Genomic DNA, 26,615 nt, shown 5'->3' on the forward strand with positions numbered 1-26,615 from the left:
ATGCTGAAAAGAAAAGAGGGAAGAAGAAGAAAAGATTCCGGATTTGACTCCTAACCCCATGGCTCAGGGGTTGTTCTATGTGCTCCAGTGATCTAGGGAAAGCAACATGTAGTTTCTTCCTGAAATCCAATTACAGCACATCCAGTTAGATCTGGCAGTACTGAAGGAAAGCAAAGTGGAGGGGAGGCTGCTTCCTGCTAGGACAGAGATGCAACTCAAACAAATTTCTAAGTGGAATCCTAAACATAGTTGCAAGGAAGTAACACCCAGTGAACTCAATGGAGCTTAGGACGGGATTCACTTAATAAAAACCATCAGCAGAAGCACTGCTCAGGGACTTCCACTTGCAAAACAGGGCTTTACCCACTCTACATGTCCCATGTCCACCCCCAACAATTGAATATGGGGGCTCAGGAGAACCCAATGTGCAATGCATGGGGTAGGAGAGGGGGAATCGTTCCACGGCCGTCATTGCACAACACTGAATCCCTCCGTTAGTTCTGAGTAAACATGTTTTGGATCTGGAAGTATAGCCCTATTCACTCATTTAGGAACTGGGAAAATCAGCTCATGGGGGAACATGTGCTAACTCCCCCACCCCATCCCTCTTGTAAGCTGAAGGGTGGCTGCACAGAGTGAGCAATGTAGAACCCTGTGAAATTAGTCTGGTAGTTTGCTGAAGTGGATGTTGTGATCCTATTGATCCTGTTTATGATGACACCATCTTTTATTGTAACATTGCCTTGAGAAAATATTTGATTTTGAAAGGCAACAGACAGAATGATTAAATAATCTGTAAGAGAGAGAGAGAGAGAGAGAGAGAGAGAGAGAGAGAGAGAGAAGTGTTTCTGTGCTTGTTTGCTTGCATTCATCTCTAGTCACCATTGCTCCTTCCTTTCTTCCTCTCCCTTTGTCTTGTCTTGGTTCACATTTCAGATTGTAAACTCATTGGATCACGGACATTTTGGGAGAACTCACAGCCCCACAGAAAGCAAGAAAGAGTTGAGTTGAAATGCAGTTCAGAAAACAAACACATTGTTCCATAATTTCAATGGGATGACATAGAAATTAAGTAACACTGACAAATACAAAAATGGTTTTGGAGTAAAATGCACACCGGTGGGTGATATTATTAAATGCAACCACTGTGCTCCATTAGCTTTCAGCGTTAGCAGTGTATCTGAAGAAGTGTGCATGCACACGAAAGCTCATACCAAGAACTGACTTAGTTGGTCTTTAAGGTGCTACTGGAAGGAATTTTTTTTGTTTTGAGCGTTAGCAGCATGAGTCTTGCAGCTGATGAAGAAACATCTAGAAACACAATGTTCAGTTTCATAACACCCTTAATTAAACTTATTCTTGCTTTCTCTTCTGGGTACATATGTTTTTGCTTACTAATTATAATGATATACTGTCAAAATAACATAAATATTTAGACTGCCTTGGTGTACTAGAAACCTATATGCTGCTTCATGGTAATATGAGCTCAACCAGTCTGAGGCTTTCCAGGTTGTTCATTGCATCAATTTAATGCTTTCTTAACTTCCAGACGCACAACATTTTTATCAGGTCTTCCATTGCAACCACTGTGTGGTCACTGTGAGATTGACAACATGGGACAAATGTGGATTTGACTGCAAAATCCACCTAACAGCAGTTGGGATTAGCAGTTGAGATCCCAATATTGAAAATCACTCCCCACCTTTTAAACAAATCCCAAATCTTCTTTATGTTTCTGTTAATTTTTGCTTAATCCGATACCCCTACGCAGAAAGAAACACAGCACACAACAAAACCCAAACTACAAATCTCATGTTATAAACTATCTCCAACGCCAATCTGAGAACTCTCCACAACCATGTTTTAAACTGTGCTGTGTGACTAATCTTGTTCTCCCATACTTCTATTGTTTCTTGTTAAAAGAATAAACGGGATTGATCTTGATCTCTGATAAAATATAAAGTGGTTTGAAGAGAAAATGTACAGCTTATCGATATGTTTGTGTGTCACTGAAAAGATGCCTTCAGCATATATTTCTATAGATTTATTTTTTCAAGAATTAAAGTTCTTTACCATTGTTCCAAAGGTCCTAGCAGCAGGAACAACCACTTTGTGTTACTTTCACCATGCCTCCTTTCATTTTCAGCAAGTGGACACAGGAAAGAATCCCAGAGATATTTAAACATGTGCTTCTGGGCTGATACGAAATCAGTCCATTTGACCTTGCATGACTTGCCCTGACTGGAAGTAGCTTTCCGGGGTCATGGGCAGAGGTGTTTCCTAGAAACTGCTCAGCTGACCCTTAATACTGATAAAACGAGTGGTTCAACTTCTGACCTTCTGCAGGCATAACATGTGCTCTGTCACTGAGCTGTTTCTGCTCTTTAGTGAAACTTGTGATTATGTGGTTGTGCAAGCGTAGGGTCAGGAACTGCCTGGGCAACATTGCAGTGCATGAGGCAGAGGCTGCCCTTCCCTGTTGACCTATGCACCCTGTACTACACTGCCATGGGAGTTTTGCATCCACCCTCCATATGGCAATATCTTCTCCAGGGCTGCACATATCGACTGCTAGCTTGCAGAAGGGCCATAGCCCAGTGGCAGAGTGCATGTTCTACATGCAAAAGATCCAAGCTCCATGAGTGACTTGCAGGGCTGTGCAGGTGGACCTGCATTGCCCTCCTGACTTTTCACTGTTGTACCTCACTGCTGTTTGCTGAGACGGAGAGGGGGAGACAGCAGGGAGCTCAGCATGGTGTGGGTGCAGCGCTGGGAGTGTCAGATTGTTTGCACCTCAGACCCCGCATCAGGCTGAGCACCCCACTGAATTGCCTCTCCCAGTAACCAGCAGCGACACATAGTGTTGTAAAGTCCAGAGAGCAACACAGCCCCACCCACACAGCTCTGTCAGATGCCACTGCCAGGTTCTTCACATATGGCTGGGAAAGACTTTTGCCTATGGCGCTTCAAATGACTTCAACTTCCATCCAGCCCTGCCAGCTTGGCCAATGGTCAGGGTTGGTGGAAGGTTTGTTCCGCAACTAATTGTAGTTGTATGAGCTCCGGAGGGCAACAGGTTCCCCATACCTGCCTGTCCTACCTGCACACAGGCAGGCAAATCCATCGTGCTCATTAGGAATAATGGTGAAATAGTCACTCTGAAGCAGCTGCATGGTCCTACTGGCACTAGGCCCCAAAAGCAGAAATAAGGATCATAGAGGTGAATCTTGGGAAAATGTGATTTTTAATATCCCTTTTTGTCCTGATTTAAATGTCAGATGTTTTAAGACCTTGAAATAAAAAGACCCTGTCTGCAAGAGGAAGGGAACCTTTGAATCTAACCATATACATTTTAAGTTTCATTGTTGTGTAACAAAAAACCTACATTCATAAGCTTAAGATTGAGATAGCTGGCAACAGAAGGTTTGTGAATCTTCTCTGATCTGTATTTCTATGGCAGGGAAGAGCAGTTGAGGATGAATTAACAGAAGCATTTTCCATGATCTGAAAATTAACAAGGCTGGTTTAGCTAGGCTCAAACATTCTTTTCTGTTATTATTTTTTCTTCCAGATGCTACAGTCCAAGGAAATTATTTATGAGACGGAAAGGATTTGGGGAACAGCTAAGAAAGTGAGTTGTAATTGAGAAGCTTGAAGAAATGGAATGTGCCTCATTAACAAATGAAAAATGACAGCTACCTGTAGTTAGCCATTGTTTTTCTGTTGGCTCCTATTGTGTGTTGGATTCGAGGCTGGCTGTTTTGTCTCAGTTATAGTTTTACCAAAACGATGGTGCAAACAAGAACTAAGGGGATGTTCCAAACCAAAGATCTGCCAGGATGAACATGTTAGGATGTGATGAATCTCTGGCACAGTCCCTCATCCCAGCTCAGATGGATCCTAGCTCCATTCTGCTCCATCACACAACCTGGAAACCCAGCAGAACTTAATGCTGGCCAAAAAGGGTGGTGTAAGTTAAACTGTTTTAAAGGTTTGCTCCCCCTCTGACAAGCTCAGGCTGGCTCAGCAAGCAGTAGTCTCACTCCTGAATGGTATTTGAATCTGGCATACTTTATATTGTCTTAATTTAAAGTGGCATAAATTATACTGGCTTCCCATAGTGAGGATTGCTCTCTTAGTTGTGATAATGGGGTATTTGGATTAAGCTTCCTCCTATTCCTAAGAGGCCATGAGATTCCATCCATCTTCAGCATTCCCACCTTCAAGAGGTCTATGATTGCCAGTTAAAAGTGTATAATTACAAAAGTATCTCTTTACCTTGCTTTGTTCCTAAACCTGTTACTGAGAATTAATAACAGTGCTCTTATTAACCTTTAACGTATTTCCTTTGTGCTTAGCAATCTACAAAAATAGTATCCTCCTTTTGTTTCTGTTTACTTCCTTTAGAATTCTGGTATGGAACTCCTAGGGAATTTTAGGTCCATTGCCTACGCTGAACCGTCAAAAGATATTAAAAGTCTTCTAGCATTTCCTCTTCTCCCATGGAGTTATATCTACTATCTAGGATGTGACGGTCTCACTTGCAACAGTAAACAATTTGTTAAACTTCTTCACAATAACGGCATCATCTGTCATTAGTCTCTATCTCTGTTTCCAAGCAGACCTGCTGACTCCTTGTCAGTTCCTTCATAGGTATTTAAAGAACATCTTAATGTTCATCTTGATTTCCTTTGCTATTTGTGCTCTATAACTATGGTCGTCATTCTCACTCCCAACTGCCTTCTACTTTATTTAACTACATAGTTCATCTTCAAGGTTACAGCTGAAGAGGGTAATCAGCAAGGCCCATTCTGTGGGAAGAGTACAGACAGATGCATCTTCAAAGGCAATCATTCTGAAGATGGTGACAAACTAAAATCTGTCCCCTGGTTTCAGTAACTTTGCTTCACCTTGGGCCCAACCTCAAAATATTGCAAAATGCGTTTTTATACCTTAAGCCCCTATCTATTGCATAGCCGCCACCATTTTTGCACTGTGTGAATAACTTTCTGCTTTTGTCTGTTCTAAACCTGCTGCCAATCAGATTCGATTTTAGGAGAGGCAACATCATTTTCACATTTCTAACACTATCCATCGTATTATTAGCTTCTGTATGCACTTCTCTCCTTTGTAATTCTTTCCTCAAGTAGTCCTACCTCTTAAATATATCCTCCTCACAGGAAAGATGTTTGAGTGCTTTACATCTTGGCCTCCCTTTTATATATCTACAGCTCAGCAATATCTTTTCATCTAGGTGGGGATAAGAACCACACTTGGTATTCCACAAGTGATATACAACTGGTTAACAGAAGGACGTTTTGATACCTGCTGCTTTACTTTCAGTTCCTTTCTTTACCTTCCTGTTTTCTAAATTGAATTTTCCCCTTTTCCCAACACTAAAGTTTTCAGTGAGTGTTCATTGTGAGCCCTCGATCTGTTGCAGCCAGTTTAGTGTCTATGTGGGAGAGATAATGCGTTTGTGATTCCACCTCTTGCTATGCTTGTTTTCTATTGAATTGTTTTTTATTGAATGGAACATTAAAGCTAGCATCTCCCTTCTGCAATTTGAAGCAATACAGGCCCTAGTGACAGTCCAAAAGTAATTGGAAGAAAATATCTAGTTCAATCCAGTAGCTTTTCTTATGACAGTATTGCAATCTCTGAGCAATGGCACATTTTGAAACATATTTAAAAATGTATTTTGGAGGTACATTGGTACCCATAACTGTCTCCCCTCCCATGTTTTTAATTGTGTGTTCATCCAGTTTGTATACATGGAAAAGTGTTTGGGGAGAAAAAGGGTGCTCTTTAATTTCTAGGGTAACACTACTGCATGCCAACCTCACATTTTGACTGTTTGCATTAATGACTATAAGAAATCAAAATGATTAAAGGTCTTAGCCTTAATAGAACTTTTTGTTTTTGTAATCTTACTTGTTTCAGATCTCAATCAGACCAGATAGTCATTTCACTTTACTGTTATAATATTGCTTTGGCACAAATCTGGTGCAAGTATTAACACAAAATCAAGTTTCCTGTAGGGCAGTTGTTGGAAACGATCTTGAAACCAAAACCAAAATAATGTCAGTTTTCACTTCTATAGGTTCAATGTAACATATACATATCTGGCAGGCTGATGGAGGAGACCACCCCTTGCGTGTATCTGTGTGCCAGGAAACCAGAAACCATGAGTTTGAATCTTGATTTTTATATAGAAGTTTTCTTGGATGCCTCCTAGCTTTTGACTCTTGCATTCTTAATGCCTGTTTGTGGTTGAGAGACTGGATTTGCAGACATTTGCAACAGTCTCCAGATGAGTAACAGAACAATAAACAAGGCACCAATTCTAGTGTTATTTGGAGCACCTGTAATGGAGGGGGCAGCAGGGGGCTCAGCCTTCCTTTCTTCTTTTGCTTAAGCATTCCAGGGCTGATTAGTGTCCTTTCCTTTAATGAAATCATCTACCGTTATTCTCTGGTTTGGAGCTAACAACAGCAATTACATTAGTGCCTTATAGCCGGAGTGTCGAACAATGATCACGAAAGGTATACAATGACGTATTATTCTGCTCCAGCTTGCAGAGACAACAGTGATCCACCTCCTTGCTGAGGATTTCCTAATGATTTCTACTCCAAATGCAACAGGAACATAGCAAGTTAATTTTCTTTTGCTAGTTTAAAATAATGTATTGCTAAACATTGGACTAAAAATGGGAGGACTAACCAGCTAACCAAGTTTTAATCAGTATCAACCAATGTGTATAATGATGGATCTAGAAGGTGCTGAAAAGGCAAGGGACACTCCAATTTCAGGCATGCTTGGGGGAAGCAGACTATCTGGCCCAATTTCAATCCAGCTTTGGGCTCAAGTTCAGCAACAAAACTGCCTCACTCACCCTGGTTGACCTTTGTTAGGAGAGTGACAGAGGAAGAACAACCTTTTCATTTCTCCTTAACCTCTCAACGTTTGATACCTGTGATCACTGTGTCCTCCCAGGGTGTTTTTGAGGGTTGGGAGTTGGGTTTTACCATGGTTCCACTCCCACCTCCAAGGCCAATTTCAAGAGTAGCAATGGGAGACTACTGTTCAGCATCATGCGAGCTATCTTGTGGGGTTCCCTGGGGGTAATCTTGTCCTCTGTGCTTTTTAACGTTTAAATGAAGCATGTCACCAGGGATTTGGTGTGCGGTGTTATCATTATAGTGATGACACCCAAGCCTCTCTCTCCATTCCATCTCAAGTCTGGGAAGTAGGGAGAAGTCCAGTTCTGGATGGCATTGCACACCTTTGGAAGAAACAGGTATGTAGCTTAGAAGCTACTCCTTGATCCATATATATCAATTGAGCCCCAGGTGGCCTCTGTGACCAGCTTCGGTTAGTTCATCAATTATGCCCTTTGCTAGATAGGGATATCTTGAGCATAGCAATCCATGTTCTGATAATGTTCAGATTGAACTACACAAGAGCTACCTTTGAAGACAATCTGGAAGCTGCAACTAGAGCAGAATGAAGCCATGAGGCTGCTTGTGGGTACCTCTGCCAGACACATACTATGCACTCTGGGAAGTTCTCAAATTTGCTACTGAACCCTATTTAAGATGTTAACACTGGCATATGAAGTGCTCAGTGACTTGGGCCTCCAATGTTTGAAGAAGCAGCTCCTTCCACATTGAATTGTCTGGGAGTTGATCATTAGGAGAGCTCCTATTGTGTTGGACACCCCCCCCCCCAATTCTGCGGTTTGAGAGACAGTGGTGCATGAGGTCTTCTCTGTGGTTATGGAGGTGCATCTAGCACAATCGACATATGTTTTTCAATGATTGCTCAAGATGCGCCTCTTTGCTTGTTCCTGCACTGCATTTCTGCTATTCTGTCATTGTGACTTTATGATTTTAATGACATTTGAATTGTGATACTTTTGTAACCCACCCTGCAACCATGTGAATAGTATAAAAGTTGAGCTCTTCTCTTATGGAGTCTTCTGCACAAACCTTGCATGGTGCTGATTCAGGACCCTAAACCGTGTTTTATATAAATGACTTTTATTTTGTTCTGTGTATATTGCAATGTTTTTTGTTGCTATGGCCAACAGCTGAGGCAAATAAAGTTTCTTTCATTCATTCAACCTTGCATGGTGCTGTCCAGTGTACCACTAAAGAATTGGCTCACCTGCCTCCATGCTGTTGAGGTCAATGCTCAAAACAGAACATTTGGGCTATATGTTAACAGCTTTGTAAAATATTCAACAGGTACTACTGAGCTGTATTCTACATAACCTCTCATCACCATTGGTATGTAGATATGCACAGAACACTAAACCCCTTTTGTGTAAAAATTTCCAAGGAAATATCAGTCTTGGTATAATCTTCCATTTCATTTAGGCTCCAAGGAATAGTCAAAATGGAGAGTATGGGTGCACAGCATTATTAATTTGTGCCTGAAACATTTATTTATAAAGCACATTTATACAGCATTTTTTTGTGTGTTTTTTCTTTTGCAAATACAAACTTTAATTTTGTACTCTACAAAAAGTCTTGCATATTCCTCTTTTTACAAAAAAAGAAACATTACAAAAATACAGACAATTTAATATGGTTTTTATACAATTGTCTTTAGTTGTTACTTTCATTAAAATATTGCTACCACAGAACTACAATATTTTAGTCGACTATAAAAAATTAAGTCAATGCTTTTTGTTTTAAGCAGCAACATGTAAATAACACAGGTCAAAACACAGTTTATGATCATAGTGGATATATCTAAAATTGTTTCAGAAATAATATTTTACATAGTTAATTTTTAATGTTTTATACATTATTTATATAATATTTATATATATTTATATATATTTATATTTATAAAAAAAAATCATAGCTTGCTAGAATTGAAATGATAGGACGGAGTTTGCATGGCAAAGATGTGCAAAGGTCAGTCTGCCCTGGTTAGCATCAGCAGTTCAGTCCTTCTAAGGTTTTTAAGAACTGTCTTTTGGAATTGCAATTGAAAGCCTAGAAGCGGGTCTCTTCCGGTTTACTTTCTTCGCATGCCCTTGGTGTTGCTGAGAGCAGCATTTAGCCTAGTCTGTAATGAATAGTCGAAAATGATCCCTTTTCAAGCCATGGGAATTACAAAAGGGATTTGACTGAACATCAGGCTAAGACGGTCCCGCCCAGCAGTCCGCCCGATAGCTGGAGGAGTTGCCTTCTGAGTCTCAACCCCAGAGCCAATAGTGCTAACATAGATCAACAAGGCTGACCACAAACAAGGTATCCGTATGTTCAGAAAATACTTCTGTTATTTGAGTCAATGGTAAAAGGGGATTTTTTTTTAATTAAAAAACTAGGCCACCAAGCATAATACTATGCAGGCTGGACAATTCATACAGTACTGTTGACATTAGATATTAGAGGCATGGGTCCCATATTTCTTGTGTTGTCCCTTATTTGCACCTCCAACCTGCTCTCCAAAGTATTAGTGATGAGAATAATTGTGAACATGGAGAATGTCATACAGAAAGTGAGGGGTAAAAAAGGTAAAGGTACCCCTGCCCATACGGGCCAGTCTTGCCAGACTCTAGGGTTGTGCGCTCATCTCACTCTATAGGCCGGGAGCCAGCGCTGTCCGCAGACACTTCCGGGTCACGTGGCCAGCGTGACAAGCTGCATCTGGCGAGCCAGCGCAGCACACGGAACGCCGTTTACCTTCCCACTAGGAAGCGGTCCTTATTTATCTACTTGCGCCCGGGGGTGCTTTCGAACTGCTAGGTTGGCAGGCGCTGGGACCGAGCGACGGGAGCGCACCCCGCCAAAAGTGAGGGATAGATGAAAACAAATATGGAATGACTCTTTACAACCAGGGATACTGGTGAAGCAGGCTGGGTTGCATTTAAAAAGTGGATTCTACACCTAACTGGAAATAGAAAAAATACTGTCTTACAGAATTGTGTAGTGGAAATAGGCACTTTTCTAAGATTTTACTGGGTATACATCTCCAAAACCAAAAGTAAGTTCTGAATTGGAATGGAGATAAAGCAAACCAATAAAATAAGAGGTTACACTTAGAAAGTGATCACAAATCATGAATCAGTGCTTATTTTTCATAGATAGTGCTATAATCTAGTTGGCAAGGATTTTTCTCTCCCCTCTCTCACTTAATAGGAATTGAAAACTGTCATGGCAAATAAAAGAAGCAGAAGCAGAGATGGCCAGTTTCCTAGAAATCATTTAGTGTTCATTAAGCTATGAACAATTCAGCATTCACTACAACATGAACACTCAGCCAATTGCACATTTAGAATTCCTGCATCGTGTTTTGATTTATTTCGTAATTGTTGCCTTTGACTTACTTGAACAACACCCATTTTATGCAAATGTTGTGAGTGTAAAAAAGGCCACAGAGTCAGACCTCATTGGTCAGGCAAGAGTCTCTCCCTACATTCTACTGTCTGATGAGATTGAGAGCAGCAGGTAGTTGCTGTCAGCAGTCATTTTGCAAAAACAAAACAAAAACAAAAAAATATATATTTGTCAAATGTCTACACCATGTTGTGATGATTGTTCCGATCAAGGATATCCACAGGTGAAAGTAACTCCTTCCGGATTGGAGGTGGGGGCAGAGAAATCTTTGTTTTCTCCTTGAAGAGGTCTGAGACATAGAACACCTGTAAATAAAATGAATATATGCATTCAATATAAATATTCAGATTTTTATACCTGTTCTGTTTTATGTAAAGGAAATCTAACTCCTCCATTAATAAGCATAACAGTTCTGAAGTTATACTATCCTGCTATAATGAGAACCAGACTGAAGGTCTTCTAGACTGGTCCATAAAGAAGCAAACAATTATTTCACAGGAGTCAAGCACTGCTAGATACCTAGCAGGGACAAAGGCCCAAGGCACAACTTTGCATAAATATCTAGTGCCCCTGGCGGGGATCTCACTGGTATGGAAAATGCTTTTCCCTGCCTTTCCTTTTCCAGTGGATCTCACCCAGCACCCATTGGTTTCTTTCACTATTTTAATTCAAATGCATTCACTGTGTGTTTGGAAGGGAGATGTACTGAGGGGATGGGGATTTTTTTAATACAGAAGTCTTTAAAAATGTTATTTACAGTTAAAAAACAACAACAACCCGGCACACAATCAAGAAGCTGTCAACATCCATACCAAGAGTTCACACGGCTTGGCTTCCTCTGGTGATTTAAATGGACTAAAATTAAACTTCCCTTTGGAGTCAATTCTCCGTAATTCTTAGTCAGTCAGGGTAGCTTGATATTTCCTTGCCTTCCCACCCACCCGCATCCCCTTCCCTACTGCCCTTTCCTCACAGCTAGAAAATTAAAAGCTTAGTCATTTTAAAGAAATAGTGTCAAGGAAGAGATATTCCCAACCACCTTTCCCTGAAATAATCAATGACGTATCCGCTCTTACGGATGTGAAAAGTCTCCCACTTGACAATTCAGAGAGGCAGCCACACAATAGGAAAGCCCTGGGCGGAAACTTTGACATCCTCCCTCAGCCAAAATTGTATCAAGTCCAGCATGACTGATGTACTTTCTCCCTTGCAAAATTTAACTCTGAAGCCAGAAAGGAAAAGGGTCAGACAGAATGCAGGCTCTGCTGACAGGAGAATAAGGCTCATCTCTGCTATTCAATGCTAGAGGTTTGGTACAAACAAATCCCAGCTATTAAACACACATAATATTTATATACAACAGCAATCACACAAGCTGCTACAGACTTGTTCACTGGCTGAATGACAATTGGTTTACTACTAATTTTCCAATTTCTTGAGCATTGTGGTGACTGGGCTCGGTGTCAAGAAGTGACAGCCAGTCAGTGGATACAGTGAGACGTGGGCTCGCTCATCCCTACCCCCAAAATATCCTGTTTTCTGCAGGCTACTACCAGTGTAAATCCATTGGTAATACTTTGAGTGAGTGGAACATACAGGACAAATGATGCCAGTGTCATTTGGTAGGCAGACTGGAGCTTCGGACTGCCGTCTAAATACTGTATATGTTGACGGGAGTCAATGGAAAGCCCAAGGCAATTCATTCCCACCTTACCTGCAGTTACACAGGGGCTGCAGAATGGGATTTCAATTAACCCAAGAGCTACTCACGACTCAAACAAGAGCAGCACACCTCCCCAGAACATAGACTGCACATTTTAAAAAGCAGAACATGTGGCTACATTACTCTAGACCCATAGCTGACTTTACAGGTAGGAAGTTTGTGATGGAATAGTTTGCGCAAAATGTTCCCTTGGTGCAAGGTGCCCCATTAACAACTACCTCTCCATCCTGCCTACCAGGAATCCCCAAAAAACAAAGTACAGACAGGATAATGGGGTTAAAGAAAACAGCTGATCCATGAAATATGCCCATCTATTGACAAATGTAATTCCAGGAAAATCCATCACTCTGCTCTGCAGTTGAAGTAACCAATGTGTGAGAGGCTCTTATTCCACTGGCAAATGTGTCCAGCAAGAACATTATTGTTCATATGTTATGACCAAAAGCATTGCTTTTATACTGCTTTGAAGCTCTAGCAGGGTTAGAGAAGTTGTGCTCCTAATTCAACTTCCCAAGACTTCTATTAGTTAGGCTACTAGGCTTTTCAGAGTGAGAAATCACAAAGCATTTGATTGTTTAAAGAGACTGCTTGTTTTACTGGATGCAGATGTTTGCATTCAGGCTTCCAATTGTCTTGCTATGTTCCCAGATCAGTTAGTTTGACATCTAAATATTAGCATTGAAGCAAACAGTTATTTCTCTGAGGAAACAGAACTCCACTCAGGAAAAAAATAGATGGTTGGCTGCAACCAAAGAAAAATAAATAGTAGTACCAACCTCTTTCCCTGGCTTATTTAAATTTTATGTTCTCTTCGAAGGCAACACTAGGGTTCCTGAACCAAAACTACAGTTCCTTTTTCTGATTGCCAGCATATTAAGTCTCCTGTTTCAAATGAAGCTATATTAGAGATGGATAGGCATTCTAGACTTTCTTTTGGTTCTGGAGAAAAAGGTTTCTTACCCATTATAACACTAGCCCTTCATAACAAGAGGAAAAGGAGCTGTGAACTCCGGACAGCAAATGCTGTCTCTGACTGTCCTACTCAAATCAATGAGATTTAAATTAGTCAAGACCACTTCTGACTACTTGCTTTTGTTGGACGGTGTGCAGTACTTGTGGTTCATGCTTGTATTCTATCACTACTTCAAGAAACTTGTGATGGAGAATTGTAAGCGTCCCTTTGATTTTTGGGGGGAGTAGGCATACTTGGTGTTCTCTGTGTGTCCTCTAGATTTTGGAAGTATTTAAATCTTCATTTAATTTGAACACAACTGCTAAATGTCTGTACCCATTCATCCATTTCTGTAGTATGGCAGAAGCAAGAGTTGGAAGGCGATTTTGAGGCCATGCCTCTCATGTACCCACTTCCTAAGACTGGATTCAATCATGACGATATCCACATTCTATACCGAGAGCTCCATGACAAATCAATTTGTGGCAGGAGTGAGTAGCGGTTGCACGGTGGAAGTGGCAGATGGAGGATTAGGTTCAATCTGGCCTGTATTTTCTAACTGGATAAGTTATGGATGGAGTGTCATCTTGGCTTTCTTAGCCTTTGCTCTGCAGTTCATGGCGTGTGTGGCTTTAAATCAGATATTTGGGTAGTGGCGTTAATTCCCATTTAAACTGTATTTCACTTTTAGCAAGGTTTGAGGTTATAAAAACACTTTGAGAAATCATGAAACATGATCTCCTAAGGTTAGAACAGTGTGTTAAACCTTCCTAATGCTTCAGCTGCTTAACACAAAAAGAGAGAGGGGTAAACGCACAGAGTGTTTTTGCTTGGATTTATGCCACTTCCTGTGGAAGGTGCTCTCCACCCATAAAGAAAACTAAACTGCAGACGACAGGGAATGTGCTATATGATGTTGTAAGCTGGTAGCTCACTATTTCAACTGATCGATGCCCTTCTTAAATTCATTATATTAGAAAAGGCTTCACTTGGACCCAGAACATTTTAAGCAAACAGCTTAACATGAGATTAGGTGAATAGGAGAAGGAAATGGCCCCTAAGATTTGCATCTTCCCACAATTTGCCACAACACAATTATAGCCACCACAAAAGCGGTTCATAAAAGACATTTTGATTTCAGCCATTCTGATTGCATCTGAATTCCAAACAAAACAAGATCTTGTATGGTCTTGGATGAAACAAGTACTGGTTGGAGGGCAACCAAAATGGTCAAAGGCCTGGAAACGATGCCTTATGAGGAACGGCTAAGGGAGCTGGGCATGTTTAGCCTGGAGAAGAGGAGGTTAAGGGGTGATATGATAGCCATGTTCAAATATATAAAAGGATGTCTCATAGAGGAGGGAGAAAGGTTGTTTTCTGCTGCTCCAGAGAAGCGGACACGGAGCAATGGATCCAAACTACAAGAAAGAAGATTCCACCTAAACCTTAGGAAGAACTTCCTGACAGTAAGAGCTGTTTGCCAGTGGAATTTGCTGCCAAGGAGTGTGGTGGAGTCTCCTTCTTTGGAGGTCTTTAAGCAGAGGCTTGACAACCATATGTCAGGAGTGCTCTGATGGTGTTTCCTGCTTGGCAGGGGGTTGGATTCGATGGCCCTTGTGGTCTCTTCCAGCTCTATGATTCTATGATTCTAACCCCCTTAGAGGCTAGCCTCAGCTACTGGCACCTATTGCCAATAATCAGAAGAACTAAACTGCAAGAACTCCGGGTCAAAGGACAGGACATAAATTTTAAATAAATTCAGAAAAGTATATAAAGCACAGTGAAAAAGGTGAGGCTAGGGCTTTTCTAAATCTAAGTCTCATAAGCAACACTCAACTTGCTTATGAACATTTAGGCCATTCCTTAGGAGCTGGAAATTATGGGACGAAGTAGGGGAGCAGTAGTCACCCCTCTCTTCATTTCCTTTTCTACAGCCATGTCTTTTTTCCCCAACCCCCATGGCTGCACAAGGGCCAGACTAAAAGTGACCAATACCCTCTGCACATCCTGATGAAGGACTGAAGCATACAAAAGGGCAGCAGCCACGGAGGGAAGGGGTTAAAAAGGAAGTGATGTACATGTGTGTGGTGTTTCTCAGGCAGCTGCTTCCTCCGTGGCCTTTATCTCGTCACAGGAAAGTCAGCCTATAGCAGCCGAACTCTCACCCCTCCTCTGGCCCAGTAAAACATGCCATCTGTTTACAGGTCAGGAAAACGGGGTCAGATTTGTAACTTGTCATTGGACAGGAAACAGTGAAAAGTGTCCTGTTCAAGCATCGAGACCCTTATTGTCTGTCAGAAGCATTTTTGCTGCAGTGCATTGAGTTCATCTGCATCCTACTGTACCCTAGCATCGCATTCTTCTTCTTCTTCTCTGTCCTCTTCCACCATTTGGCAAAGTATTTAGAGCAACTAACAGGAGAGCTTAGTCAAAGCCTTCCATATAGCTATCTCTAATACCGGGCGATTCTAGACAAAGCCACATGACCCAAATTGAAGCCCCTGAGCTGAAAAGAAACTGTTTCGTTGTGTGAAAAAGTTGCCCAAAGTATTTTCTGAATATATCCAAGAGCTCCTTCCAGGGTGATCTTTTGTTTGTTTAACCCGCAACAAAAATAAATAAGAATAAAATGCCACGGAAGCTTTGAAGAATCTTGTTGCGTTGTCTCTGCAACTTAGTGGAGACTATCACTTCTGCTACCAAGTAAAATGTAAGCAGGAGATGTTCACCCACTGAAATTACAATTGAGGTTCAATGTGTATGTGAGAGAAGCAGGACTGGGGAAGAAGTGCTTGCTGGAAAACAAACTGATGGCCTGGGGGCATGGAGAGCGCTTATGCATTCTCTTCTCTGGCAGTTTTATTATTTTTCTTCCCAGCTAGATTGTGAAATTGCAAGTGAGGAGGGCAGGGCATTTGTAGGGGAGAACTGGTGGTTTTGGGAAGGAGTAAGCACCTGCCTGGCAAATCTCCCATATAAGTGCAATTCCTGTTATTGCATAGTCAAATTGCATCTTATGTGGGAACTCAATGCTTGGAAATCCCCAGGTTTATTTACTTCACAAAATGGCCCTCATTCATAGCACTGCATGGTGCTGATTGTGGAGCTGTGATCCTTTATCTCTATGCTGTGAAGCTCTGATAGATTTCTCCTGAAGGTTGCGATGTCTCAAAAAGATCTGGGCATGTTTTCTGGAGCTAAAAACATTTCTGCTTAGCTTTTCAATCTGTACTTGGGTACTGAGAGACTACATTCCTCACAGAATTCAAACAGTGGTTTGGTTAGCAATGGAATCAGTGGAAAAGAAAGAAAATACATATATATATATTCAGCTGCCTTTTGAGATGTTTCAAAACTCGGGATGGGTGGGGAACTGCTATAATGGTTTACAAATCCACCTGTGTGAACCACCCTGCTAATGTGCCCAGTCTAGTATGCATTCAAGGCAAACTCTTTTCCGTGCACTAAACATCACCAATCTAATACTTAGAGGGAAATTGTTTCACATGAACTTCACATGTTACATGTGAAAGGTTACTGATTGCTGTGCATTTATCTTTTAGGTTTCTAACACTGCATTGCACATTGGTTTTCCTTATTTAAGTCTCCATCCCTTTCTCCCTTCTTTGTTTAAGTCTATCCTTCCTTGGTTTTACCAACTCCTGCACAATGCCAGCAACACTCTCCCCAGTGAGGTCCACCTAGCACTGATACTACATTTATGGTGCCAGGGTAAAGCTTTTCTCTGCCCTTAGGATGGGCTTTAACACTCGAATAGTGCACCACTGTCTTATGGATAAGGTGCATGTGGTTGTTTAGTGAAACAATTCTATGGTATGACATGTCACGTACTATGCAGTAAGCCACCAGGGCCCCTTGTACGAAACCAGCCAAGACGTCTGTTGGATGATGTTTGTGGTCAGACACACGAGAAAGCCCTGTGTAAAAGGCCATCATAATCAGTGTGAACTGCAGCAGGGGACGCAGCAGACGGGCTCCTCTCCAAGTGAACCTGGCTTGCAGGTACAGCTACAAAGAAAAAAAAAGGAAGGAGAAAGACATTAGGATGCTGTCCTCACAACAGTTGGCACCATACTGCAGTGGAACAGAATTAGTGCCAGGTTTACAATATGGCAAACAGAAAACAAATCTATCTTCAGGGCAGAGCAAAATAGCAGCCGGGGGAAAAAGCATTGTGTGGCAGGGAGGGCCTCTGCTGTCACTACCAACACTGCAAAACAGGTGTCAGCAGTAGGCAAAAGGTGGTAGAGGAATTTCAACCCCCACCTTGTCGACCAAATTTGGGTCCCAAGTTCAAACCTTCGGCTCAGTCTTCGTAACTTCTTTTGTCTGTCATGCCATCCAACTTTAATGAGCGACCCACAGTCCTATGATTACAATTACTGGGGAATGGTGTGATTTCTTTATCAAATTTTAACACACGATTTATAATTGTATAAACCTTTCTTATGTCTTTCCTTGATCATTTTTTCTACCTGATAAGAAAGGTTTATACAATTATAAATAGTGTGTTAAAAATTGATAAAGAAAGCACACCATTCTCAGATGGAAAGCCCCCCCCCCTTTATAATTTTGGCTTCCCCACTTCTGAACATTTTCCAGATCTGCAACCCCCTTTTTGAGATGAGGTAACTGGAACACTGCTGAATATCATTGCAAGTGCAGCTGCAGCATGGATCATAGCATTAAGATTCAGACCATCTTATGGTTTTTTCCTAATTTGCTTTTAAATCCTAGCAGTGTTTGTGACCACTTTGTGACTTGAACTTTTAAAATGCCTTGGACCTAAAATACAGTGTTCGAAATGATACTTTTGCTTCAGCCAGGGAAAACGAACAAACAAATCAACAGCCAACCAAGGACTTGACCTGAAATGAAGTAGCTGAAATGATGTCAAACGGGTATTGTCTCCTGCCTCACCCCTCCCCACTTATCCTGGTCTGGTTTCCTCTTGAAAGTTGTGGGCACAACCTATTCCTCGAGTTCCTGTGGGAACCTTGGGAAGCCAAAGAGAGAAAGGAAGAGGCAGAAGGAAAGGCAGAAACGTTTGCCCACAAATCAAAGGAGCTGGAGGCTAACCCAATCTGAAATGCAAGGCGAGGGGAGTCTGAACATGGCCAAGTCCTCCCATTATGGCTGCCTTCCCATAACACAAGGCAGGGAGATGAACGTGACAAGGTCACAGCAACGCCTGCTTGTATAATTGATGCAGTAAAAGTTTACAGTTGGAGGAAAAGCCAGGCACTGTAGTCTGATCACTGCTTACAAATCAAGACATGAATTAGGATGGGCTCATTCTTAAGCCAATAAACCATGGTTTCTCAGTCCAATATTTTTATGTCTGGACTGGGACATTTTTATGTAGTTGCTTTGTTGAACCTGCCATTGGTACAATGCACAAGCACTGGTACAAGCCAATCAGTATATTTTCAGAAGAAAACAGTGCATGCCAGTAGTCTGAGAGAAGAAAGGTCAGGTCTAAACTTAAGAGAGCTCTTGCAAGCAAGGCAGAATTTTACTAGATACAGCTGTCTCTACCATGGCATTTCAGTTCTGAAAGAGGCTGTACCTAATGGAATTCTCCCTTCTCACAGAATCATAGAATTGTTTTATCTAAGCCTGAATGTATAAGAGCCCATTCAGTCATTAAACAGTTTAGAATCATCCTTCAACATAATATCAATTATTTCTCTTTCGATGAAACTTTAAATCACCATATTTGCTGAACAAAATTTAGTGGCAGCATGTGGAAGATTAACCAGCCCGATCTTGTGTTCTTTTTCACAAAACCCACCCTGTGCTGTCATCTTCTGCCCTCTTTACATCCGAAAGGTTTTCATTATAAAGTGAAACCAAGCTAAAGAAAACAAACACTTAATGTAAAAAAACAAAAAACAAAAACGAACAACCCAACTGAACTGAAGTTGTTTTTACAGCAGACAAAAAGCGAATTACAAGTGGTTTTTACTCAAGTCTCTATATACTGCTAACTCAGTCGTGGGAGGTTTACGGAGGCGCCAGTGTGGTGTTTATATAGTAACATGAAATGAACAACTGCCACTTGCAGACCAATAAGCTGCAGTGGGAAAAGTGGCGGCCAATAGCACAGAGGAGATAAGTGTGACAAAACCAAAGAGGGAGGGAAGACAGCAATGACCTCGTGGCCATATGTAGCCAGGGTTGCTGGAAAACCTCTCACATATAAGAAATCTGGCAGTGGCAACATCACCACAGAACAGACCGCTCTCAGGGCAATGTGCAGCAGTTCTGCGGCCAGGGGACTTCCAGTGATGTTAGTGGGAATGTCTGTGGTTAGTCAGGGATCCCAAGCAAATAAAAATGAGGGGCTCATGTTCCCTTAACAAGTGAGGAGGAGAAAAATATTAATAGTTGCTTACATTTTTGTTACTTTTCAGAAGGTTTGGCAATAATAATAATAATAATAATAATAATAATAATAATAATAATAATATCACATGCAGCATATGCTTGTTGTAAGAATGGCTTTCATTCCATTTTCAGACAATGGCTCAAAGCAGCTAAATCCACCATGTTCAACGTTTATATCATGCGTGAATGAATACATTTGTCATCAGTGCCGTTTTTCTAGAAAGAGGGTCTAGAACTCACCGTGAACGACTCCCTTGTTCTCTTATAATGGCAATAGCGCCCACCTGAGATGTGCCGGAACTGAGTTCCAGTGAGTTCCAACTGGGGGGGAAAGCTCTGCGTGTCATGAAGTTTACACAAGTAAACTCATGCTACCAGTACCAGCTGTGTGAAGGCATCTTTGTTACTTCATAGTACTGCTCTGGGGAGATTTTGTGTTTTTTGAAAACACTTTGGAAAGATGGAGAGGCTACTGGACAATCTGTTTGGGGTGGGAGAAGATGTGGTCCCTCATAAGCGCTTGACAGGTAAGCTCTGTTGGACACAACTGTAACCGTGACCCATATTCAAACTCTAAAGTTGTCAGGGTTGCCTAACCTACGTCAAATATTGCTGTGGGGATGAGTAAGAACACACTGTAGAGCACACTGCTGATTGAGAAATGCGTACATTAATGATTAACCGTTTCTGAAGTACTGTAGGAAATTTTCAAATGAATGCGTACCTGCATCTGGCCTCATTTGAGCAGATGGGTTAGAGTCACACAAAAGAGTGTAAAGGGGGAAAATCATTCCCTTTTGTTGAGTCTGGGGCTTTGAAATCAGTCACTGATATTTATCTAATGACTAACAGATTGGCCATGATCCCACTGAAATAGAGTCAGAAGTTTGCTATTTGGCATTCTTGCAGACATGAATTCCACTGTTCATCTGGCTGTTAGAGCAAGTATAGCACAGCCCTGGAAACTAAAACAAGTAGCATTTAAGGTGGCCACCTCAGGAGTTTATTTCCTAACCCCGCATGGCACAATGACATAAATGTCTGTGAAGTTATATAAGACATTAATCCAGCAGCTGTTTTCAGATTTGGCTGGCACAATGCAACACCCTGTGGGCAACATTACCTGGCTTATTCTAACAACCCCTGGAGTCAGGACACATTTATTTAGAAAGCTAAATACTACCTAAATCAGGCTTCCTCAACCTCGGCCCTCCAGACATTTTTGGCCTACAACTCCCATGATCCCTAGCTAACAGGACCAGCGGTCAGGGATGATGGGAATTGTAGTCCCAAAACATCTGGAGGGCCGAGGCTGAGGAAGCCTGACCTAGATGGTAGCTGGTGTTCTTCTACATAAAGAGGAGAGAGTAAATGTTGGACTGGCCTTAGTAGTGTCTGAACTGGGCAGAGAGAGCAGCAGCAGGAAACTAATGCAATTGCTTAATGGAATGTCATTAAGTCAAGAATGAGCTTTGGCCCAGCATATCTGAACACTGCTGTGAAGAAGCTTCGCTATGCCATTGTGGGTTTTCCTTTGGAATTCAGGATTCATCTGAATCCAATGCACACTCCTAGTACACAATGCAGATTCCGGTTGCAAATCAACTAAAACCATAACACACACCTTTTCTCACCTCCGGTGAACTAACCATGCATTGAGCAACAAGAGACCAACCCACGGCTCTCCAAATAATATACAAGACTTAAAATAGATACGCAATGCATATGCTTCAAATGTTACAGTTTTAACTGGAGCAAAACATTAGTCTATAATAGACTCGGTCAAAAAACAAACCAACCCCCAAATGTATCAAGCAGTATGAAGAGCACAATGCTGAACTTGTAGGATCCAAAAAAATGCAACCCTGACAAATTTAATGAAGATCCACTCCCTATAGGACTGGAGTGCAAGAGAGAGAACCCTACAGGCAAAACTGGATCAACCGTGACAGCTTCTTCTACCTGAAGTCAAATGAGAGTAGAGGAAAATTAGCACCTTGTGGGAGAGTTTGACATTAGTCAGCACTTCAAGGTGCTTTTCATTTTGTTTTTTGTACGAAAGCAGCAGAGCAGGTTTTTATGATATGGTGTGCCAGGCCCACAAAGCCTGTAAAATTGCTTCTCTGCAGGTTCAGAATCAGCAATTGCCTGGGTGGGGGCAGTAGCGTACAGCGGTAGGAGCAGAGAAAGAGTCCAATTTTCAGTAAGTTGAAACTCACACAGACAGCCTCCAGTTTTGCAGAAATTACATGCTTGTCTGTACATGCCATTTTCTTTAATGAATCCAAAACCAATAGTGACTCATCTAAGTCAAAGGTGACTTCTCTGAATGTTTGGGGAGCTCCCTGCCACATTCTAGCCTCCTACTTTCTGCAGCAACAATTTCCAAGAATCAAATTTGAACATTTATGAGCCAAACTAGCTGGGCACATTTCACGAACACCTTTCCCCCTATTGCCAGCGCCCCTCCTTTTCTTTGACCGTTATTTGGTGGAAGGAGAGTGAAAGGTGTTTAAATGATTGCAGAAACCCCCAAATGTACTCAGGACTACCATGCTCTCCCCTGACAAGTGCCCCTTCCCAGTACAGCCAAAAATAAAAAGAGCCTCTTCCAAGTACATTTTGGGCAGATGTGGTGCCCATCCTATCTCCTCAGGTCACAATACACTCAGAAAGAAAGGGGGGGAGGTAACTCTTCACAATCCCAATGGCCACTTGCTCTCGTATCAGCCATCCTCTAATAGAGCAGTGAAGCTGCCATTTAGCCAGTGAGAATTGGCTATGTGATGATATTACCAGTGAAGCAAATTCAGAGTGAGGACATTTTCTTAAAAAAAAATAATATCTGTGTTAGATTTGTTTGTCCTGAGTGACATCACCAACTAGCTAATTCTCACTGAATACATCAGGGGACGGGGCGGGGGGGGGGGGAAATGGTGTCAAATAAGCAATTGAGTAGCACTGTGAATATAAGCAAAGGAGCATAGCACCTCACCTCAACACCCTCAGGTGCTAAATGTGTATAACGACAGCGCCAAGTGTAATATCTTTGAGGAGAACATTCCACAATTGGGGAACGACCACAAAAAAGACTTGTTCTTGTCTAGCCACTCTTTGCAGCTCCCTTGGACTCAAGATGATGATGGCAGGGTCCAGATAGGTTCATGTGCGGAGATGTGGTCCAGAAGGTATTTGGGTCATGAGCTGCATAAGGCTTTATAGGTCTAAACCGGCAGTCTGAATTGAGTCCAGAAACGAATTGGCAGTGAATGAAGGCAGATTAGGATTGGTGTTATATGATCAAACATCCTACACCCAGTTAACAATTTGGCTGGTGGATTCTACACTGGCTGTAGTTCTGAACTGTTTTCAAAGGCAGCCCCACGTATAAGGCATTGCAGTAATCTAACCTAGAGCTTACCTGAGCACCTTGTAGGTTAGATTACTGTTGACCTGCAACTGCCATTATCTCGGACTACCAGCCATGTTGTTTGGGATTGCTGGAAGTTGTAGTCTAACAAGATTTGCAGGGCCACAGAATAGGCTCCCCTGATGCAGAACTGTTCCTCTAATTTTAAAATCAGTGAACATAAATGGCCTCTAAAGAGGTCCTGGAGAGTTTAGCGGGGTGTACACATACAGGGTGGGAAATGGTGGAACCATTTCATGGCAAATGGAAGTGGTGATAGGTAAAACAAACCATTTATTCTGAAGTCCTCGAGACCAGCTCCATTGCTATAACCAAAAGACACACACTCACTCACTACTGCTATGATTATTCTTATATTTTTTTAAGAAGGAGGAAGGGGGGGGGGACAAAAAAATGAGCTTTAGCCTTTTTCATGTTGCAAATCCACCCGCCTCCAGTTCACTGGCAATGTTATTTTACCATCGCTGAGAGGAAATGGTGTAAATGTTTACGGAATAACTTTGAAACATTTAAAGAAAAGTGAGAGAAAAATATGGGGAAATAAATTCATGCAGACTCCCAAACAGTCTGAAAGGCATGGTAATTAAATTATGGAGGCTGCTTCCATCATAAAGAGAAAAAGGGAAAGGGGAGGGGAAACAGCAGGGAGCTGTGTGTTAATTTATCTTTTGCGGCAGCAAAGAGAAGGAATTGTGTTGCAGAAAGCCTACACATATATATTTACTTATGTTTAATGTTTTTATAAGTTCAGGTCTGGGTTCTCCTCCCCCACCTGCCCCCAAATTTCATATCTAAGGTTACAGGAGATTCAGGGCCCACAGATCTTTTGAAATACTCTCAGAAGAAGAAAAAGCTTTCCCTTAATTACATTTACCACAAATCACTCCCTAAATCTCTCTCCCTTTTCCTTCCAAAGAGCTTAGGGTAGTTCCACCCATAATTGACCTGTGCCGTGCTCTTTTCACAAGCTCTATCAAGCATGCTTCCAGCAGCTACAGTCAGGAAATACTCTGGCATAACAAGCTGAGGAAAGGAAGGGCAGAGCCATTTTTCATTGACAAAGAAAAACAAGACCAGCCCCATAGTTTTGGATGAAACTATGTGGGCTAGTAAGTCCACCTGCCCTGCTTCCTGAAGAGCTACTCAGAAAGCAGATTACTTTTTTTAAAAAAAACTAATGAAACAGATAATTATGATTTTGAATCAATGTAGGTAAATGACAAATAAAGCAGCCTAACATTATCTCAATTATGTTGCTTGGCAAAATGAAATACACGAAGGCTTACATTCCTTGAGCTTTGCTTGCTCTTGCTTTTTCTAGTGAAACTGAGATCGAAACAAGTAATGCAGATGTGGTTCTTTTTTGGCAGGATAAACATTGCAAAGGAACAAGAAACTGCTGGTCTATCTAGCTCATTATTGCTTACACTGCCTAGGAGTCTTTTCCAACTGTACCTAGAGAGGCTGGGGAATTCAATTTAGTCCCCTCTGCTTGCAAGGCAGATGCTCTGCCTACCTTTCAGCTATGGCTGTTCACGCCAACTTCTTAAAACCACAGCATCCAAATGGCTCTGTAGCATACCTGTTTTATAGGTCATAATCCCATTCCATAGGTCATAATTCCCAACTTGAAGATGAGGAACAAATCAGGCTGATGTCTGTTGTTACTCTCTGATGCACATTCAATACACATTGCTACCTTCATAAATAGGGCTGTCTTACCCATAGGTGCTTGGGGTGTGGGGCACCTAGGCACTGGGCTCTCAGGGGTGCCAATATGGGGCCCCAGAGTTGAGTCTGGGAAAGAGCCCGCCCATCGGTCGGAGCACCATGGTGGGCTCTTCTGCTGCAGGCGGCTCTGCGCCACGAGTTAGGGGGCGACCGAGCCAGTGAGACGCTGAGGCGGCCGGCCAGCTCCGCCCTCCTGCGCGCCTGGGACTGGGCAACCTGGGGGGGTGGGGCGGATCCTTACAGCCTGGCGCCACATATGTTTAAGACAGCCCTGTTCATAAACCATGGTTTCTGCTAATGTTGGGCAGTAGTATTCGGCCCAGCAATTTTCACATTTTGGGAAAAGGGGTTTAAAGAGAAAAAAGAAAAGAATTTTTTTAAAAAAAACCTCCCAGTCACCTTTCATTAAGGTAAGCCACATGGCCAGGTGTACAAAAAAGCTCTTAGAATTGCCCCCATATATATATAATGATTCAAATTTGATTTCTTTGGTCCGGGGCAGGGGCTGTCACCTGAACACTACCACCCAATGTAATGTCAAAAAACAAAGCTGGGCTGAAAACTTTGGCCCAGCATAAGCATTTACTCATTTCTCATACTGCCTTAAGAAACACTGATAAAACATGATTTCTTAAAGATACATGACCTCCTACTTACCACCAAATAAAGCATGGTATAGAGGGAGAAGGAAGCATGTCCAGAAAAGAATGATTTCCTGCAAAACAAAAGAAGCAAAGTAGCACACCTGTTTTGTTACTGGAGCAAATGGCCAAATGCTTTGGTTTTCTGAACAACACCTTTGCACAGTCATCAATAAAATCAAGTATAACTCTCAACCCCTAAAATACCAAAACAGGAACAGCAGTTTAAAATTACTTAAGGATATGAAATTAAAAGGTCCACACTGCCTGTCTATATTTACTTATTTATATGTCTCTAAGATGTCTCCTCCTCCCTACACATATATACTCATAGAGATGGCAATTTTAAAGAAAATTCTGGCATGCAGCCATGCGGCCCAGGGCACTTACGTAGCAGGTTTTACCATCTCCTAGTGCATAATCAGTTGGTCTCGCCTATCTTCTTGAGGCAGTTTGGAACAGCAAGTTTTTTTAAAAAGTTATAATTTAATCTGTCTTTCTTGATATGAAAAGCTTTCTGAAATTCCTTTACTTTTTTTTGTTATTAGTGACAAAACTATGGGTGCTTATCTTTATAAGTGGACTCAGATATTTGCAAGCTTAAGCAGCCAAATCTATTTGCTACAAGGCTACATAGCTTATCTGAGTTAAGTTACATCTTCCTCAAAAAATGCTTCCTTTGTAAGGAGCAGTGATTTTTATAAAGTTAAAGGTAAAAGGTAAAGGTACCCCTGCCCGTACGGGCCAGTCTTGACAGACTCTGGGGTTGTGCGCCCATCTCACTCAAGAGGCCAGGGGCCAGCGCTGTCCGGAGACACTTCCGGGTCACGTGGCCAGCGTGACATCGCTGCTCTGGCAAGCCAGAGCTGCACACGGAAACGCCGTTTACCTTCCCGCCAGTAAGCGGTCCCTATTTATCTACTTGCACCCGGGGGTGCTTTCGAACTGCTAGGTTGGCAGGCGCTGGGACCGAGCAACGGGAGCGCACCCCGCAGCGGGGATTCGAACCACCGACCTTTCGATCGGCAAGCCCTAGGCGCTGAGGCTTTAACCCACAGCGCCACCCGCGTCCCTTTATAAAGTTAGGTGTATCAAATTCTTTTAGTTGTCCCCCACCACCACCCAGCAGCTTTTTATAATCTTTCTCACCTTTCCATTCTTAAGTTCTTCCCTTGGACAATTATCCATTGTTTGTTTAATGAAATATACTTGCAAATCTATCATTGAAACAGGACTTACAGTGATATTATTACACCCAGTGCAAGGGAATAAAAATTGGACAAATAATATGCAAACTCGCATAGAGGTATCAAGACTAAAGGAGAGCTATTACGTCTTTAAATTTACAGTTGAGAAAGTCAACCTGCTTGCT

General features: G+C 41.9%; 1 protein-coding gene across 1 annotated transcript in view; it reads right to left on the reverse strand.

Moving 5' to 3' along the window:
* Positions 1-9,875: 9,875 nt before the first annotated feature.
* The window catches only part of PLPP3 (phospholipid phosphatase 3), a 64,185-nt gene continuing 47,445 nt past the window's right edge, over positions 9,876-26,615 (reverse strand). The window contains exons 4-6 of the mRNA XM_083745900.1: positions 25,260-25,317; positions 16,883-17,059; positions 9,876-10,660 (exon numbers count right to left, since the gene is read on the reverse strand). Coding sequence (XP_083602026.1) covers positions 10,535-10,660; positions 16,883-17,059; positions 25,260-25,317 — 361 coding nt within the window. The 3' untranslated portion in view covers positions 9,876-10,534. The remainder of the gene's footprint in view (positions 10,661-16,882; positions 17,060-25,259; positions 25,318-26,615) is intronic.

Source organism: Podarcis gaigeae (genome assembly GCF_964106915.1).
Source record: "Podarcis gaigeae genome assembly, chromosome: 6".
Lineage (NCBI taxonomy): Eukaryota > Metazoa > Chordata > Lepidosauria > Squamata > Lacertidae > Podarcis > Podarcis gaigeae.